The sequence below is a fragment of the Pantherophis guttatus genome, chromosome 2, assembly GCF_059756535.1.
Source record: "Pantherophis guttatus breed Tessera chromosome 2, ASM5975653v1, whole genome shotgun sequence".
Taxonomy (NCBI): Eukaryota; Metazoa; Chordata; class Lepidosauria; order Squamata; family Colubridae; genus Pantherophis; species Pantherophis guttatus.
In genome coordinates, this window is record NC_142064.1 from 72,704,749 (window position 1) to 72,723,676 (window position 18,928).

Sequence of the window (18,928 nt, forward strand, 5' to 3'; positions counted from 1 at the left end):
TACCTTAGACTACCTGCCTAGGTTCCTTTCCCCCCACTTTGTCTATTAATTTTTTGTTTGTGGGAACAAGAGGAAAAGTATTTTAATGCAGAGGATCGTCTTCTTTCCATGGCAGATGTTGAAGCAGCTTAATGTAGAGCCAGTCTGGTATAGTAGTTAAGGTGCTGGTCTAGAAATCAGGAGATTTCAGGAGCTCTAGTCCTGCCTTAGGCATGAAAGTTAACTGGATGACTTTGGGCCAGTCATACTACCTATGGTTATTGTGGGTGGAAAATAGGAGGAGAAAGGAGTATTTGATATCTCACTGCCTTGAGTTTATTATGAGATAAATAAAGACAGGATAAAAATCAAATTTAAAAACTATGTTTCTATCTTGCTTTCTATCACATTTCTGCCTTGTCAGCCTTGCAGTTAGAGAAAATTGTATAGGCACATCAGCCAGGTACATGGTCAAATGGTGAAGGAGTTGTCTCTGGGACAGTCCAAGAACAGAAATCCAGTTAGGAAGTATACTTTTTAAAAATCTCCCCCCCCCACTTCCTTCCTCTCCCTATCCCACATGTGTATGTATAAAAGTTTACTATTTCAGTCTATAAAATAGTGATTCTGACACATTATTTGAATGAATTGGCATTTTCATGAATCCTAGGAGAATTTTTCTAAAAGCCTGTGTGTTTTCTTTTGTCTGGTCTCAAAAATATCCAATATCCTTATGTTAAACAATGCAGTTCTGCTGAATAAATAGCATTGTTCAGATAAATTCATCTAGCAGGTTGTAGCACTCTTAGCAGTAACAAAAGATGTATTACCACATTACTTAGTTGTACTAATACAAAGAAATCAGCTACAGCAGCAAATTAATTTTAGGTATGTATGTATGGTTTGTTTGATCAATTTTTTCCAAAATGAATATTTTCTTATCTGAAAAAAACCCCCCATCTGAACGAAAATATAGGGATATTTTTTCTTCTCTTTTTTTAAAATAAAAATGAATACACAAAACCCATAACAGAATTATGCCTACCCTAATGAAACCATATCCATTAAATAGAATAGCCCAGAGATCCTTCAGCGAGATGAGAATGGCAGTGATTAAACTTCATCTTTCAAGGTTTTAAACTCCCCATCAGCCACAAAAAAGGAAAATATGTGACAGCAAAAGTATATGACAAAGAATTTTTTGTAAAGGCTACTTTCCATTTTTGAAATACATCTACATTTCATGAAACGTCAAAATTACTATCTTTGGTTTTCTTTGTATTGGAATTGTGGACCTGTTGTGATCATATATTTGAACAAAATGCCACTATAATAACAAGACAGCTTGAAACATTGTTTAAACATAATAATGTTCTCAGCTCCATGGAGTTCTTTCAGAGCTAAACATATATATTTGTTGGTTTTGAAAAATGTGTGACTTTATATTTTATAACTGCAATTTACAAAATTTAGCTAAGAGAGCAATTGGTATATTGTGAGAAATAAATATCTATGAATACATTTTAAGCATACACAGAGGAATCTCCAAATATTGTTGTTGATATGCATGGGAAAAAAGGTGACATGCTTCGCTTTTTAATAAGTACTCATCAACTACTAGAGTCTGTCTGTCTGTCTGTCTATCTATCTATAATCTTCCACCTTTATTTTTTTTAATAAATAACTGAAGGCAGCTAACGTACTTAATACTTCTCCCTCCCTCCTATTTCCCCACAACAACAATAACCTTGTGAGATGAATTGGGTTGAGAGAGTGATAGGCCAAAATCACCCAGTTGGTTTTTCATGGCTAAGGTGAGACTCACAGGCTCCTGGTTTCTAACCTGGTGTTTTAACCACTAGACCAAACTGGTTGTCATTAAGTCATTAAAGGCTGGATTCCCACACATGGCACCCAAGATGTCATTATGCCCCTGGAGAACGATCTTGTTCCCTGTCCAGTCTTTCTTTATTTTTTTCAAGGAAGTTGACCTGTTGCAAAATGTTACTATCTGGAATCATATTTATTTCAAAGGATGTATAGGAATCCCAAATTAATCACATAAGGTTTCTAAGTGAATTAAAATGATAGGTTAGCTTAGAGCTGCTAAATCTAAGTTGCAAAGATATGGACAACCATTAAATGGCAGCAAAGAATTAAGATTAACCTGTATCTTTTTGTGTCTGTGAATAGTAACTTTAGAAAATGGGATCAGTCATTGAGAAAGGGAGGACAAGCTGCACAGTGGGTAGGTTTATCTAGAGGCATTCTCATAAATTAGTATGTTATGTCCTTCATGGTAGCCATATTGAAAATGGGCAAGACCTTCCAGTAGTCATTTTACAAAAGCACTTGAGAATTCCCAATGAGGCCACTAACCTAAAAAAGTAGAGTATCTTAAATTGTTCTAGTTCTACTAGCATTTACTTTATTTATTGTTATCATTTTCATATTAAAAATACATTGATAAGGAATAGTTATTTAAGGTTGGAATTCCCCATTTTATTTTATTTTTTTTGTCTCTTGTCACTGCTCTTCCCCCATTAAGCAGCATAAATTGAATTATGTGATGGCAGTTTAAATATAGCAAGAGTGGTTCAAAAATATTCATTAATTTACTATTTCTTTCTGTGATGTAGATAATTTATAATTTGGTTTAATATATTCAATTTAATATGGCCACCTACTCTGAAAGACTGGATGGCATACAAAATCCATAAAAAAATAAAAACAATTAAAAGCCACAAAAACAGGGAGCCTGAACTAAAACAATTAGAACAAAGAGTACAAAAAATAATTCAATAGGCTTGATCAAAAAAATCACATCCATTTTAACCTCACTCCTGGGAACATATATGCTGGGAGTCACCATTTAAGCCATAAAATCTAAAGCCCATAAACTCCAGCTTCCTGTTTAGTTAAAGTTTAATAGTAGTAGAGCTTCTAATAGTAGGAGTAGATAAATTTTAATGACCCCATTTCTTCGCTTTGTTGCGAAGGTTGTTGAGAGTGTGGTTGCACGACAGCTGCCTCAGTACCTGGATAAATCGACTTATCTAGATCCGTTCCAGTCGGGCTTCAGGCCCGGGTACAGCACAGAGACGGCATTGGTCGCATTGGTTGATGATCTCTGGAGGGCTTGGGACAGGGGTTGCTCCTCTGTCCTGGTCCTATTAGACCTCTCAGCGGCTTTTGATACCATCGACCATGGTATCATGCTGCACCGGTTGGAAGGGTTGGGGGTGGGAGGCACTGTTTTACAGTGGTTCTCCTCCTTTCTCTCCGACCGGTCGCAGTCTGTGTTGACAGGGGGGCAGAGGTCGACCCCGAGGCCCTTGTCTGTGGGGTGCCGCAAGGATCGGTCCTCTCGCCCCTTCTGTTCAACATTTATGTGAAGCCGCTGGGTGAGAACCATCCGTGGTTTTGGGGTGAAGTACCATCAGTACGCTGATGACACCCAGCTGTACATCTCCACCCCAGACCACCCCAATGATGCCCTCGAGGTGATGTCCCGGTGCCTGGAGGCCGTACGGATCTGGATGGGGAGGAACAGACTCAGGCTCAACCCATCCAAGACCGAGTGGCTGTGGTTTCTGACGTCCCGATATAGTCAGTTGGCGCCATCTCTGACTATTGGGGGCGAGTCGTTGGCCCCCACAGATGGGGTTCGCAGCTTGGGCGTCCTCCTGGACTCGCGGCTGTCTTTAGAAGAGCATATGGCGGCCGTGGCCAGGAGGACTTTTTATCAGGTTTGCCTGATTCGCCAGTTGCGTCCCTTTCTGGATCGGGACTCATTACGCATGGTCACTCACGCCCTTGTCACCTCACGCTTGATTATTGCAATGCTCTCTACATGGGGCTCCCCTTGAGGAGCACCCGGAGGCTCCAATTGGTCCAGAATGTGGCCGCGTGGGTGATGACGGGAGCGATGTGGCGCTCCCATGTGACCCCCCTCCTGCGTGAGCTGCACTGGCTCCCAGTGGTCTTCCGGGTGCACTTCAAGGTTTTGGTTACCACCTTTAGAGCGCTCCATGGCTCAGGACCAGGGTACTTACGAGACCGCGTTCTGCCACCAGTAGCCTCTCACCGACCAGTTCGCTCCCATAGAGAGGGGCTCCTCAGGGTGCCGTCGGCCAAACAATGTCGACTGGCGGCCCCCAGGGGGAGAGCCTTCTCTGTGGGGGTACCTGCCATCTGGAACGAGCTCCCCCCGGAGATACGGAGGATCCAAGACTTACGCATCTTCCGCCGCGCCCTAAAAACGTTTTTATTCCAACAGGCTGGTCTGGCCTAACTCTCCCTTTTAAATTGGCTTTTAAATTGGGTTTTAAATGTTTTTTAGATAAATTGGATGTTTTTAATTTGTTTTTTGAGCCTAAATTATTTAATCTGTTTTTAATAGTTTTTTAACTTTTGTATGTCTCTGTATTTTATTTTGGCTGTTCACCGCCCTGAGTCCTTCGGGAGTAGGGCAGTATACAAATATGATTGATTGATTGATTGATTGATTGATTGATAAATAAATAAATAAATAAATAAATAAATAAATAAAAAATAAATGTCAGAGTTTGTTGCAGCACACACAATCAGACAATTCAGCAGGATTCAAAACTTCTTTATATAAATAATAACACGTAAGGCATGTATACAATACCCTTGTAAGCTTTTCCATGTTGAAGAGAAGAGAAATAGCAAGTAAAAACACAGCACAAAATGGAAGCACAAATGGAGGCAAGCAAACGGAAGCAGAAAAATGGATAAGGCAAAATGAAGGCGGGAGAAGCTAGTGCCCTCAAGCTTATATACAGAATAGTTAAGCCACGCTCAGACTCCAAACTGTCTCTTATGGCCCATACAACAAATACTATGTTTCAGTTACCAAACAGTCCCCCATTGGCTGACCTGTTGCTATGCCTATTGCAGTTCATGAATATACTGACAATAAATGTGTGGGGTTTGAGGTTTTTAATAACAATTGCATCAATCCTGGTTTTTTTAGGAAAATTCTGTCACTCAAACCCAGCTTTCAGGTGAATGTATATGTTAGACTTTGCAACAATCCAACCAGCACACAAGTAAATGATTCAGCAGGATTCATTTATATAAGAAACTTCTTTATATACAATACCATACAGCAGAAGCCAGAAACAGAACTCAGAATCCAAAAGTACAGAATCAATAAACACAGAAGCAACAAAAGCACTCATACATACAGTATACAGATCAGTGAATCTAAGCCAAACCCAGGCTTGGAGCCGTCTGGATCACCAAACTGTCCCTATTAACTGACCTGTTACCATGTCTATTCCAATTCATGAACTCTCACACACTAACAAACTGAAACAGAAGCTTGTATTGAACAAACTGAAACAGAAGCTTGTATTGAGAGTGTTAGTTGTATGGATTTGCTGATATGAGAGTTGATTTGATGTAGTGTTAAGGTTATGGACTAGAAATGAATTATGGTCCTCCTTTGGTATTACAATGGGTGACATTTGGTCACTTCCTGTCTCTCAGTCCAACCTTGCAGTGTTGTTTTAAACATTAACATGTATGAACTTCAACTCTCAGAATTTTGGGAGTTGGGGTCCACACATTTTACAGTTCCAGATTGGGAAATACTGGTTTATTCCACCTTAAATTCTATAAGATGGGATATAAAATCAAATAATGCATTCCATTTACATTCAGAACCAGATGTTAACTATTACTGTTTTGATCTAGCTTGTGAAAATTAGTTGTTAAACTTTTTAGCGGTTAAGTAAAAAAAAAATCCTCTTTGTCTCAGCAGTGCAGAAAGAAAGTTCAGCCACAGCCCTGAGAGAATCATACTCCTGTATTTCTGGCACTGTGGGAAAAGTGAATTACCTGACTTACCTGCTCTAATTGTACAGAAAATAATGAAACTAGTGAAGAATCTAGTGAAGAATTTAACTTTTATCATTTCCTTTTAATAAAAGTTAAAATCATGTTATATGGATTAACTGTGCCTGTTTAGTTCAGTAAGGCTGAAAATAAAATTTTATTACAACAACCCAGTACTAAGGAGAAAGGTGGCCAGTGAGTTTAGGATTATATTCAATGCCTCTTACAGTATTTAATTATTTTGGTATATAACTTCTTAACAATGTTAAAAAGTGGGGAAAAGGTTAGACAATTAATCTCTCTAATCTCTCATAATTTCGCTAACTACCCTCCAGAGGGATATAAGCTATTTCTCTTTATGTCTTCAGTTCTTTGAGGATAGTATATAGGACTATGTAACTACATAGTATGTATGTAGTTTCCTAGCCTTTTTTTATCCAGAAATGTCATCTAGTTCAAAGAAATTTTTTTATATGGAAGTGTGGGGTTTTTGTTTTTTTTGTTAGTTTTACTTTTCCAAGCTACAATCTCAATTTAACATTAATTAAATTGAACTGTTTAGAACAGACTTCTGAATATTTGCTGTCAAGATGGTGAATCAAAGCAGTCCTGTTTGAAATTTTAGTGATTCATGCATAGTTTGAGAACCCCCAATTTATTAATGGGGTTGTCACTCAGTGTTTTGTTTTTTTTACTTTTGTTGACGTCGTACATTTTTAAAGGATGCATTGGTATGTCCTGATTTCTCATTTTGAGGGGCAAATTTGATGTATTGTTAGAACCCTTGGTTCAGAGAAATATTTTTCTTATTTCAAAGAATTCCATTCATTCAACTTATTGGTCTGCTCTGGAGCACTCTGCCCCCTTAGATTTTAAATAGTAAATGCTGAATCCTTGCTGAAACAATACTATTTTTTACTATAAAATCTAGTACTCATTGAGATAACTTAGGTTAATAGTTATTACACTTTATATATCAGAAACCATGATAGGATCGTCTATCACAACCGTGTCTGTTAAAATGAATGAATGAATGAATAAAATGAATGTTATATTGAACTAGCAGTTTCTGTGTTGTGATGTTTGAATAGTTTAGAGATTTTTCTTTCTGGCAGATATGCTTTTAGTACTCAGATCCGTCCGAAAGTATATTCAAGAGATCAATTTGGTTTCCACATAATTTTAACCAGTCAGAAGGAATTGTTCTCTGGAAATCTTTCACAAAATTTACAATGTATGCTGATTGTTCTCTAGAATTAAAATTCAGCATACTTTGTAAATTTTGTGAAAAACTAGGGGATTTAGGGTAGATGGGAAGAGTTTCCTGTCAAGGATATGTCAGTTGAGCAAGATTCAAAATAAATAAAACACAAGTTTTTTTAAAAAAATAAAAAGGCGCTTCAAAACCCTAATTAGCTTCACAGGTTTCATCTACTTTCTTATAGTGCATAGAAAATGCTGGTCTTCAAAAATGTTTCTTACAATATAACAGTGAAAAACTCCAATGTCCATAATGGGACAAAAATAATTCTATAACTGTCTTGATGCCTCCAACTAAAGATCTGTCTTGTCCAGCATTTTGTTTTCAACAGGGACCAGTCAGATGCCTTTGGACTCTCTCAAAGAAATGAATAGCAGTGTATTGTCATTTGTTCCTAGCATCTGATATTTTCCTTTTGAAATTGAGCTTCCTTTTAACTATACTGATTTAGAGATCTTGATGGATTGCTCTACTAAGAGCAGTAGAGATAATCAGGAATAAAATGAAGAACAAAAAATGCTTCTATCCATCAGAAGCGCATAAGGCAGAAATGAACATCCCATGATTAATGCCGCACCTTCCCCCCTCCTCCCAGCAGTTCATTTGTGCTCTCCCAGATTAACTCAGAATCTAACAGCATGATAGTCAAATTGTGACTGTGCAATATTTGGGATAAATTGGTAAAATAAGAATGGGAATGGGGATAATATGCCTATAGTAAATACAATACTATTTGCACTCCACCAAATTCATTTTAAAAGATCTTGGCTTCCTCTTTTTTCGTGCCAATGATATCTCCATGATAAAATCCTGCAGCCGCTATCAGATCAAGAAGCAAAGTTGCAGTCTCCAACCCATCAGGAAGTTGCTCACAAGTTATCGGGGGATCCACTAATGGAAGAAAGAGTGTGGGAGGGAGAGACTGCCTAGGTCAATGAGGAAAAGCAAAGCAAAGTTCATTATAGCATTGGAGTGAAGAAGCTCTTCTAAAATCTCTTGTTTCTGCATTAGGTTTCAGACAGTAGGAAGGAACATCCGAGGAGATCTGCAGCTGTGGGTTCATAATGCACTGCCAAATTAAGCACTGTGTCTGCAATCCACACTTCATTTAGTGGGAAGTTTTCTCATTAGAGCTGAAAAAACTGCTCTAGAGCAGTGGGATTTTAAACTAAACGATTGTGTGGTTTCTCATTCTTTTTGAGGGAAACTACATGGTAAACCCCCCCCCCCCCAAATCTTCCCTTGGATATATCTAGTGCAGAAGAATTTATATAAATTTGAACACTATGGTTGATTTGTTATCTGGAATACAGACACACATACATTCACACATGCTTACACCTTGGAGGAAGCAGATTATCTCAATCCTTTTTAGTCAGAATTCAGACCTGGATATGGGAGGGAAACAGCATTGATCATGTTTTAGCCTAGGTGAAGTGAGGGTAATGCATCCATCCTTGTCTATTTCTCAGCAACTTTCAATACCATCAGCCATAGTATCCTTGTGGACTGGCTCATTGGGTGTGGGCAGCATGGTGGGCAGCATTGGGAGTGGGCAACTGGTTCACCACTTTCTTTCAGGGTCAATTCCAGTGAGTGATGATAAGGGAGAAGAGGTTCTGCCGTAGGCCCTACTATATGGGGTACTACAAGATATGGTAACATCTATATTAGGCTCATCCATTGACATTATATAACCATTAACATATGACCCAAGTAGATATTTTTACCCCTGGCAAATTAAGCGATGCATATGAATGTCTTGATCTGGTATCTGGAGACTTTGAGGATCTGGATGGAGAATAACATGCTTCAGCTGAACTAGGGCAAGACTGAGTGGCTTTGGATTTTGGATTTGGATTTGATTCCTGGTTTGGTGCTGGATTTGGTTTCCACGTCTTTGGTGCTGAATAGGATTGGCCTGAACTGTCTTGGCAGACTTATTGCACAATCTGCTAGTCCTCCTAGATCAGAGGTCTTCAAACTTGGCAGCTTTAAGACTTGTGGACTTCAATTCCCAGAATTCTCCAGCCAGCTGGAGAATTCTGGAAGTTGAAGTCCACAAGTCTTAAAGCTGCAAGTTTGAAGACCTCTGTCCTAGACGCACAACTCCTGCACAATGACCTGGTGATAGTTGTGGCCAGGAAGGCTTTTGCACAGCTTCATCTTGTTTGCCAATTGCCAATTTGACTTACAGGCTCTGCTTACAATCACTTATGTCCTAGTCACCTTCATATTGGAGTTCTGCAACACACCCTTCATGGGGCTGCCCTTAAGACTATCCAGAAGTTTCAGCTGGTACAGAATGCAGCAGCATGGGCAGTTATTTGCACTCCTAGAATACCACACATCTGCTCCAGAGTCACATTGGCTGCCTGTTTGGTTCTGGGTCCAATTCAAAGTGCTGGTTTTAATCTTCTTGGCATGGGTCTATGAGCAGAGGCCAAGCATGTACACACACTCTCCATTTGCATGAGCGGCGGGTGCATGTGCATGCTGCTTGTGCAAACGGAGCTGCATACATGTGCTTGCCAGCTGCTCACACGGAACCATCCCCTCTCCCCTCACTGGTCCGCAAAACTGGAAAGGTTGGGGAACTCTGGCCTACACTGTCTGAGGGACTTCCTCTCCTCAGGTACATCGGCCTGCCTCATTAGATCTGGCAGCGAAAATATGCTGTGAATACCATCAACATTTGTTAAGTCCCAGGAAATGTGCCTTTTTTGTTGTGGCAGCCACCTTATGAAACATTCTCCTCCCCCCCACACCCCCAAGATTAAATTAGCTCCATCCCTCTTGTCATTCTGAAGTCCCTCAAGACCAGGTTATGTTATCAGGCCTAGTACTCCCTGAGAACTGGAGACATGCTTAGATGGCTCTATTGCTAAGGTAGTTATTTTTATCCTCTCTTTCTCTAGAATTTGCATATGTATAATATTTATCTTCTAATGTGGGTTTTGTATTTTTTTATATGTGTTGTTTTTATATTTGATGTTTTATTTGTTTGTTGTATGCAGCCCAGGACCACTTTATTTATATGGGCAGCTATACATATTTGATAGATAGATAGATAGATAGATAGATAGATAGATAGATAGATAGATAGATAGATAGATAGATCGATAAATAAATAAATAAATAAATAAATAAATAAATAAATAAATAGGGAGTATAAATATTTCACAAACTGGAACAATGCTACCTTCTCTTGTAGATTCTGAGCAAGTACATTTTGTTAGCTTTAAGAAGAAATCTTCTCTGTAGCCATAGTCCCCTCCCTTGTGCTCTATGGTATATGACAAGTCTTTCTATGACAATATTTATGCCTTTGATTACATTTTCAGACATAATCATCAATATCTATGTGCTCTTTTGACTTTTCATATATGCTGTTTGGGGCAGACTTTTTTTTTTTTTTTAAGAGAAGAGTATAAGTTACCATGATAAAAACAAGAATCTCTTCTTGGTTCCTGTGTTTTTCAAAAGTTATCCTTTAAGTTATTGATTGAACATGGTTTTCTTTTCTTTTCAAATAGAGCAGAGACTGCCTGAAGCTTGGCCCACCTGCAGAGGGAGAGGTTGTTCAAGTGAAATGGCCAGATGGAAAACTTTATGGTGCAAAATATTTTGGAACCAATGTAGCATATATGTACAACGTAAGTTTCATTTATTATTCCAAGATACTCATTATATATTTAGGATTATGTTGATAAGGAAAGGTAGTCTTCATGCAGAAAATACTCATCAATAAGTCATAGAAATTTATTCTAATTTATAATATTCAGATATTTTGCCCAAAATTCTAAAGCAGATTCAGAGGAATTTTGTCTAACTCCTATCCATTTCTGTTAAATTTTTATCACTTTGTCCATGTGTCAGTTTTGGAATTCAGCTATAAAAACAACACACAGTGTATAACATACACTGTTACTAGTATAATTATATGTTTATATTTATGTAATAACAATCTGAATACACCCAGTATTTTAGTGTTAAATATCCAAGAAAGATTTATTTACACTTCTATGCAACTCCATAAGTAATTTTTCAAAACATGTAGATTCTAGATACTATAGGATTAAAAAGAATATATTTAACAAACTTTAATGACTTTTGAAAACATGGTTGCCATGATTTTCAGAAAGGTAGAGAGTTGAATTTTGTAGGAAAAAATATAAACCCAAACATTAGCTCATTATCATTTTTCTAATACGATCTTTTGGCATGTGTGAGCTTATGACAGTGACTAAATTTCTGTGTACTAATCAAATATTTTGCAGAAATTCCAATTAAACCACTAATTAATTATGTTCTAATATAAGAAAAACAAGTAGAGAGAGCTAAATAGCAAATGTAACTGATACCATATTGTGGTAGTGGTTTTATGTTATTATGTGTGTATATCTCTTGAGGCTGATATCAATTAATATGGACAGTGATTGACAAACTTGGTGGTTTACAGTTGCAAATAAATCCTAATTCAGGTCTGGACTCATTGGGAATATATTAACATTCTCTATATTAAACCCAGCTGAATAACTGTTGCTTGTTATTAGAACTCAACAATTGGGAGTTATTTTCCAATTTAGTTTCAAGTAACAGCAGTGGCAGATATATGACTGAATCCTTAACAGAAGGTAGAAAATGTATACCAAGATGACTTCTTACAGATTACTGTAGTTGCTTCTGTTTTGTCCATTATGGCTAATGTTAAGTTTTCAAAACTGAGTTTACTAATAATTTCTAATAACTCTGAAATAACTTCAGAAAATCTCAGGCCCATTTAATCATTTTCTGTGAAATCAGAGGGAATATAATGAATTACATTGTGGTTTACCCGGAGATCCAGTTTGATTAACCTATAAGGCTATAGAAAGTTGAAGACTCTTATAGCTGGGTGGCCTTGGGCCAGTCACTTTCACTCAGCCCTGGAAAGAAGGCAATGGCAAAACAATTCTGATTTTTTTTATGAGTAGAAAAATGCATTGATTAGTCAAAATGGTTGCCAGGACTCTGGTGTATACACACATACAAAAAGTATCTTACTAGAGGATAGCTAGTATAGTATATCGAGCTTCAGCTAAGGAGAACCAAGTTAATCTTACTTGACTACCAAGATTACTTTATGCCAATCACTTTTTCTCAGCTTGCCATATTTCATCAAGTTGATGTATGGATGAAAGATCCCTATGTGTACTGTGTTGCATATAAGATGGGACAAAATGCAACACTAAACAGCCAAAAAAATTGGCTGCTAACATTACATAAAGGTTAGGAGCAGAGCTAGTCAATATAATTTGAATCATTCTTCTCATATATGCTTTAGGTAAATTTGAATAGGATTTACATTTTCCTGTAGAAGTTTTTTGTGTCTGAATTTTTAAAAATAAAATTTAATTAATTTAATAGGATCTTTGAACTTTTTAAAAATCAATTTGGCTAGTAATACAAATTAATTGTAGATGTACAAATCCCCATATCTGTCCATTAAAAAGTGGTATCAAATAATTTAGAACTTTTGGAAGATACAGCTAATACAGCAACAGCCACAAAGCAATTTAGCATTCCCTACACCTAGCTACATTCCCTTTTTCATTTTCTGCTAAAGAGGTTCATACTGGATTAGATCTAAACCTAAGCATGATAAAGCTTTTCATCTTCTCAACAGACTATTTTAAAGATGTTCCATCAGATTCTGTTAACTGGCATTTCCTTTAGTGTCACTCATACCTTCTTCCTTTTGACATAAGTCTTCCACAACCTTGAAAACAGAAAGATTAATGCTTATCACTTGGAAAATTGGAGGAAAATGCACCAAGCTGTTTTAATATGCTGCATAACTGTTTGTGTGCTTTGGCATTTGTGATGGAAAACTTCCATGTGCAAAGTACAGTCAGCTAAGATACGTTTTCTTATGCAGTCAACTGCTAGCTCCACTGCTCAGGATTTAAAGATGTTGTGCTAAGAAAATTCTCTACTACCAGTCATGGCTTCTACATTTAGGTCAAATGTGTTTTTGAAATAGAGATCCAAGCCTTTGGGTCAGATATTATGTGGTGAATAGAAGCTCTCTTTTTACATGTTTTCTGCCCGCTCTACTAAGGAGGTCTGACAGACTAGACATCTCCCTGTGTGTTTTGCTCTTAGCCCAACTTCTAGTTATCCACTGATTGAATCAACTTTGTACGGTATTATTCTTGCTGTAAAACTGAATAGACATGCCAACTTGGACATATTCATTCATTCTGGCTAGAAATAAACCATACTCAATGCACTTGGAAAGTGTCTCAGAATTATATTCTTTCTTAGAAGCACAAGATATTCTTACTCCAGGCTTGAGAGCTTTCACAAAATGGAGGAACTGAGATTCTGACCCTTTTAATAAGCTTAGAGAAACATCCTGTAGTGACAATCTTTGATAAAACACTTCACTAAAACTTCCCTTTTAATAGTTATTTGTTTCAGAGATGTTCCCAGTTTTTGGCACACACTTTTTGCTTGGCTTTGGCAATCTAAAGGTGGGAAATCCTTCCCTCCCAACTTTTAGAGATGCCTGTGTTTTTTAATCATAAACTAAAAAAGCACAAACAAGCAGTATAAGGCTTTCCATTGAAATGTTTTATAAAGTCATTGCTCATATGTTGTCTAGCATCTTTACCTCATTTATTGGGGTCAGTATTTATACAGTTGGTCTAATCTACTCAAGGCTGCCTTCTTTACTCTTTACATCTACCTACTGATGCTACTGAACCCCAAACTAGCAGATGATTTCACCCAGCAGTTTCATGTAGATGCTAAAAGAAAGCAGAACCTGAGGCATCCCTTGAATGAGAAGCCATGGGCGTTACCTTTCCTCGTCTGTCAACACCAACGGAAACTGACCACTGAGGAAGGAGATGAGTCACTGCATCACAGTGTTTCTTACCCTCAGCAGGTCCAGAAGGATAACATGGTTGTCAGTAACAAAAGCTGTTGAGAGATCAAGAGCATGAGGATGGATGCACCACCTTCATCCTGACTCTGCCACAGGTCAGGGCCAGCGTAATCAGTGCTGTTTCTCTACTATTACCCTGGCCTGAAGCTAAACCCCACCCAGATAATCCATTTTGTCCAAGATTGTCAGCAACTAGTGTCCAACCACATTCTCAACAACTTTCTCCACAATGGGAGGTTGGAGATAAGATGATAACTACCCGGGATACAGGGGTCTAGTGATGGCCTCATGAAAAGGGGACCTGCAGGAGACTTATCCTTCCTTTTATATCGCTTTCAATTCTTGTTATTGTGGCATTTGTGTTGCCCCCCAAAATGAAAAGATGTGCCCAGATAATGAAATAAATCTTATAGATGTGACTTACAAAATCATTCAGCATTTTGGCACAATTTAGAAATAATAAAATATTATATCACTTTTTCTTAACTGCTTATTGCACTTTTTAAAAAGTCTTTAATTTTAATGTCTTGACCTTTCCTTTATAATATTTATAGTATTTCTTTACACGATTGTTTCACTCATAGGGATTTTACCGTGCTTACAAACAGCTGTAATATTTAGCTAGCTATACTGCCAGGTGAAAATAACAGTTAATAATTATTTGATTAATTCATTTTGCCATCAGGTAGAATTTGAAGATGGCTCCCAGATAGCAACAAAAAGAGAAGAACTTTACACTCTTGATGAAGAATTACCCAAAAGAGTGAGAGCCCGTTTTGTAAGTATTTGCAAAGTATTTGCAAAGAAAGTGTTAGAGCTACAAATCTGGACAAAATTTCACAAAGGAAAGCTTTGACATTATAATATTAAGAAATGTTTATAAAGGTTCAGTCCTTGACTAAATCTCTGCCAGTGTGTAGAGATCAAAATTAGCATCAGTTTGTAAATATATCTTCCCTATTATATTGAGGCAAGCAGGAAGAAAATAATCCAAGAAAAATGTGATGGTGGAAATTATATTGCTTGTTTATACTATAAAATTATGTGCCTCAAGATTCCTGAAGTCTTGTACGAGTATAAAGTTTAGTTTCCTTTGACCATGCAATTTAATGTTTAGCATCTTACTGATATTTACTGTACTTACAAATATATATAAGCAAACAATAGTAAAAGAAAGTTGGCACTTCTGTATCGGAAACAAACTTGCCATACAATACTTCTTGTTAAAGCTAACCTCAATTTATCTAATTGCAGCTAAACTCTCAGCTATAAACTGTCTTTTCTTACATACACCTGTTGTAAAACAATAGTTCTCCAGCTTTCTGGTTCTCCTCCAATACATTGGACTAGGGCATGGGGTAGGGATACTGGTTTAATTGCTTTTCTCAACAAGGCATTTTACCAACAACATACTTGTTGCCAGGTTGTTTTTGTATCAATTTATAAATTTGGCATGAGAATGTGCATAAAAATGTATTTATTATAAAGTAGAAAGTACATGAATATGCAGGTTTGACAATCACTTTTCTGTAACGTGGGGATGGATTGATCAAATTTGTAGATTCCTTATATTTGTCAAAAAACATTTCTAATCCATTTCTAGAGATGAACTGTATTCCATCTCTGTTACAAAGCAATATTTTGGAGAAGGTTGTAGCAGACAAAGTATTCTTTCAGGAACAAAATATGGTGATATTTTTGTCCAAGCATATATCTAGTAAATTTTTAGATAAATCCATAACTTAGATATTCATAATAATAAAAATAGAGAATTTCCTATAGTAACAATATTTTCAAAGCAACAAAAGACTCGGAAAAGCTTTTTCTTCATGTGTACAGTAAAATTGTGACAGCAGATTCCCAGAAAGAAAGATATCAAATAGGAATTACTCTTACATTAATTAGTGATATTTCTAATCTATGTGTTTCAACAACTAAGAAACTAATATATTGCCAGTATAGGAAAGATAACTTTTGAACAGAGAAATAAATATATTAGTTAGAAAAGAAAAAAGAAGGAAGGAAGGAAGGAAGGAAAGAAAAAGAAAGAAAGAAAGAAAGAAAGAAAGAAAGAAAGAAAGAAAGAAAGAAAGAAAGGGAGGGAGTTGTATATTGTGTATATGTGTAAGTGTAAAAGGAATCCAATAATTGTTCATCAGAAGACCTATTAGTGCTTCAGATTCCATATTTGTTCTAGATAAAAAAAAACCTCCTGGGTATAAAAATCTGCAATATATGACCTTGGCTGTGCCATATGATTACCAACTCTGTAGAACATATCTAATATTGGGGTGAAGATAGACTGTGGCCATTAAATGTGAAAGGTTTTACCCTATAAGAGGTATACAGGATTTATATTAAATAGATTTGTTTTATACCAAGGCAGAAACCCCACACCCCCCCATCAGGAGGGGCTTTCTAAAGGTGAAATATATTCTTAATCTCTGTTTTTAGTCTACAGCTTCTGATATGAGATTTGAAGATACGTTCTATGGCGCTGATATTATTCAAGGACAAAAGAAAAGGCAGCGGGTATTGAGCTCCAGATTTAAAAATGAGTACGTGGATGACCCCAGTTACCGCAGTTTCCTGAAAGCCTCATTCCAAAAGAAGTGCCAGAAAGGACTATAAGAGAAAAAAAAAAAAGAAAAAAGGAAAGATTCACTTTCTCTTGGGGTATGAAGAGCATGATTTACTCCCTGCTGGGCAAAGAAAAACAAATGTAAAATGTTTGAAGATATGTTCTCTTATTCATTCAGGTGTCTACCTAGTGGTTAAATGCATTAAATAAATGTATATCAAGAAGTTTTCTCCAAAGTATTTGGAACCCTTTGAAATGTCTTGATCTGGGGCTCCAATGTGGACTTACTTTATTAAACATTTGAATCAATTTGCGTTGATCAACCTCAGTTTTGGAACCCTATTGACTAGCAGGAGTAAAAGCGACAGTCAGTGAGTGCTTTGCCTCGATTCCCTGATACTTAAAAATTATCTATCGAGATAGGAATCTCCACCCCCAAATAATTTGTACATGTTCCACCAGTTTTAGCTTTCTACAGCATTCGCTAAAACAAATGCAAGTATAAAGAGCATTACGATCTGTAAGTACTGTGCTGCCATCACTTTGCACAGGGCTTTTTACCCTACTATTTATGCCTTAGTACTTACAGTACTATTAGTAGTACTCTTTGGCTAGGTTTCAGTTAACGGGATTTGGGAGGGGGTGTTAATAAAAGACAGGTGTTTTTAATGAAGGATATCGTTAGGAACGGAATGGGCATGTATATTTAAAGGGGGATATTTTTGGCATCTATTTTTAAACTTTTTTTCAAGATGTTCTTGGGGAAAGAGCAATTTGTATAATAAATGCCTCATTGTGTTTATAAAATTACAGTTTACATATCTTTGCTTAGCAGGCCAGTTTTGAATTAATGTAATATAGAAAAATAATTTTGTCTTCCCTTTATAAATAATAGTCTGCAAATGTAATAGTGTTTGAAATAAATAAATAATGTCTCTTTGCTTATTAGAGTTGCAATATGTGTTATATAACTTCTAGAGAGCAATCAAAACATTGCTGGACTTTACATCTTTCCAAATAACTTACATAATTACTAGATAGTCTAGTTACCTTTACAAATTTAACTCCCGGTATGGAGTAAACAATCAGAACAGACGGAAATAATTTTATCAGCAAAATTCAAACTACAAGATTCCAAGAGTTCACCATCCCTAATGTCTCTGCCAGGATACCTTTTTGCTAATGTCACAGTAGCAAAAAAATATAGTTTCTTGCCTTTATCATCATGCATTGTTTTAATCAGTTTTTCAGTCTTAATTCTTTCCATGTATATCCTGTAACCATCTTATATGTAGACCAAAGAAGCCATATTCCTCCTAATTAGAGAGTTAATTTAGCAATTACTGAGTTAACTACACTGTATGCACAATTATTAGGCAAGCTGTATTTTGGAGGATTAATTTTAATATTGAACAACTACAGTGCTCTTGGTCAACCCAAAATGTTAATAAACCTCAAAGCTGAATATTTAAGAAAGCAAAAGTGAGGTTATGGCTTTCTTAGGAGAATATCTATTTGTGCACAATTATTGGGCAACTATTAGTGTGCAGAATTATTATGCAACTAAATAAAAAAATTCCCATCTCATTTATTTTCATCTGTTAAAGTGAGAAAAATAAACAAACTCAAAATGTACAAATAAACTTTTCTGACAGTTAAAAAAAAAAAAAAAATCAGTGACCAATATAGCCATCCTTCTTTTCAATAACAGTCATAAGCCTTCCATTCATGGAGTCTGTCAGTTTCTTGATCTGTTGATGATCAACTTTTTATGCAGCAGCAACCACAGCCTCCCAGACATTGTTCAGAGAGCTGTACTGTTTTCCTTCACCGTAAATCTCCCATTTAAGAAACACCCAAAAGTTCTCAATAGAGTTTAGGTCAGGTGAGGAAGGGGGGCATGTCATTATTCTTTCATCTTTAAGGCCTTTACTGGCTAGCCATGCAGTGGAGTACTTCAATGCATGCGATGGAGCATTGTTTTGCATAAAAATCATGGTCGTCTTGAAAGATGCAGATTTTTTTCCTGTACCATTGCTTGAAGAAAGTATCTTTTAAAAACTGGCAGTAGGTTTGGGAGTTGATTTTGAGTCCATCTTTAACCCAAAAAGGTCCAACTAGCTCATTTTTCATAATACCAGCCCATACCAATAGCCCACCTCCACCTTGCTGGCATCTGAGTTGAAGTGGAGCTCTGTGCCCGTTACTGATCCAGCCACGGGTCCATCCATCTGGTCCATCAAGAGTCGCTCTCATTTCATCAGTCCATAAAACCTCTGAAAAATCTCTCTTCAGATATTTCTTGACC

General features: G+C 36.8%; 1 protein-coding gene across 7 annotated transcripts in view; it reads left to right on the forward strand.

The window, feature by feature from the left end:
• KDM4C (lysine demethylase 4C) overlaps positions 1-17,565 on the forward strand; it is a 230,819-nt gene extending 213,254 nt beyond the window's left edge. For all 7 annotated transcript variants that reach the window (XM_087886203.1, XM_060690502.2, XM_087886199.1 and 4 more), the window contains 3 exons: positions 10,642-10,761; positions 14,725-14,817; positions 16,494-17,565. In XM_087886203.1, coding sequence (XP_087742329.1) covers positions 10,642-10,761; positions 14,725-14,817; positions 16,494-16,670 — 390 coding nt within the window. In that variant the 3' untranslated portion in view covers positions 16,671-17,565. The remainder of the gene's footprint in view (positions 1-10,641; positions 10,762-14,724; positions 14,818-16,493) is intronic.
• Positions 17,566-18,928: the final 1,363 nt, after the last annotated feature.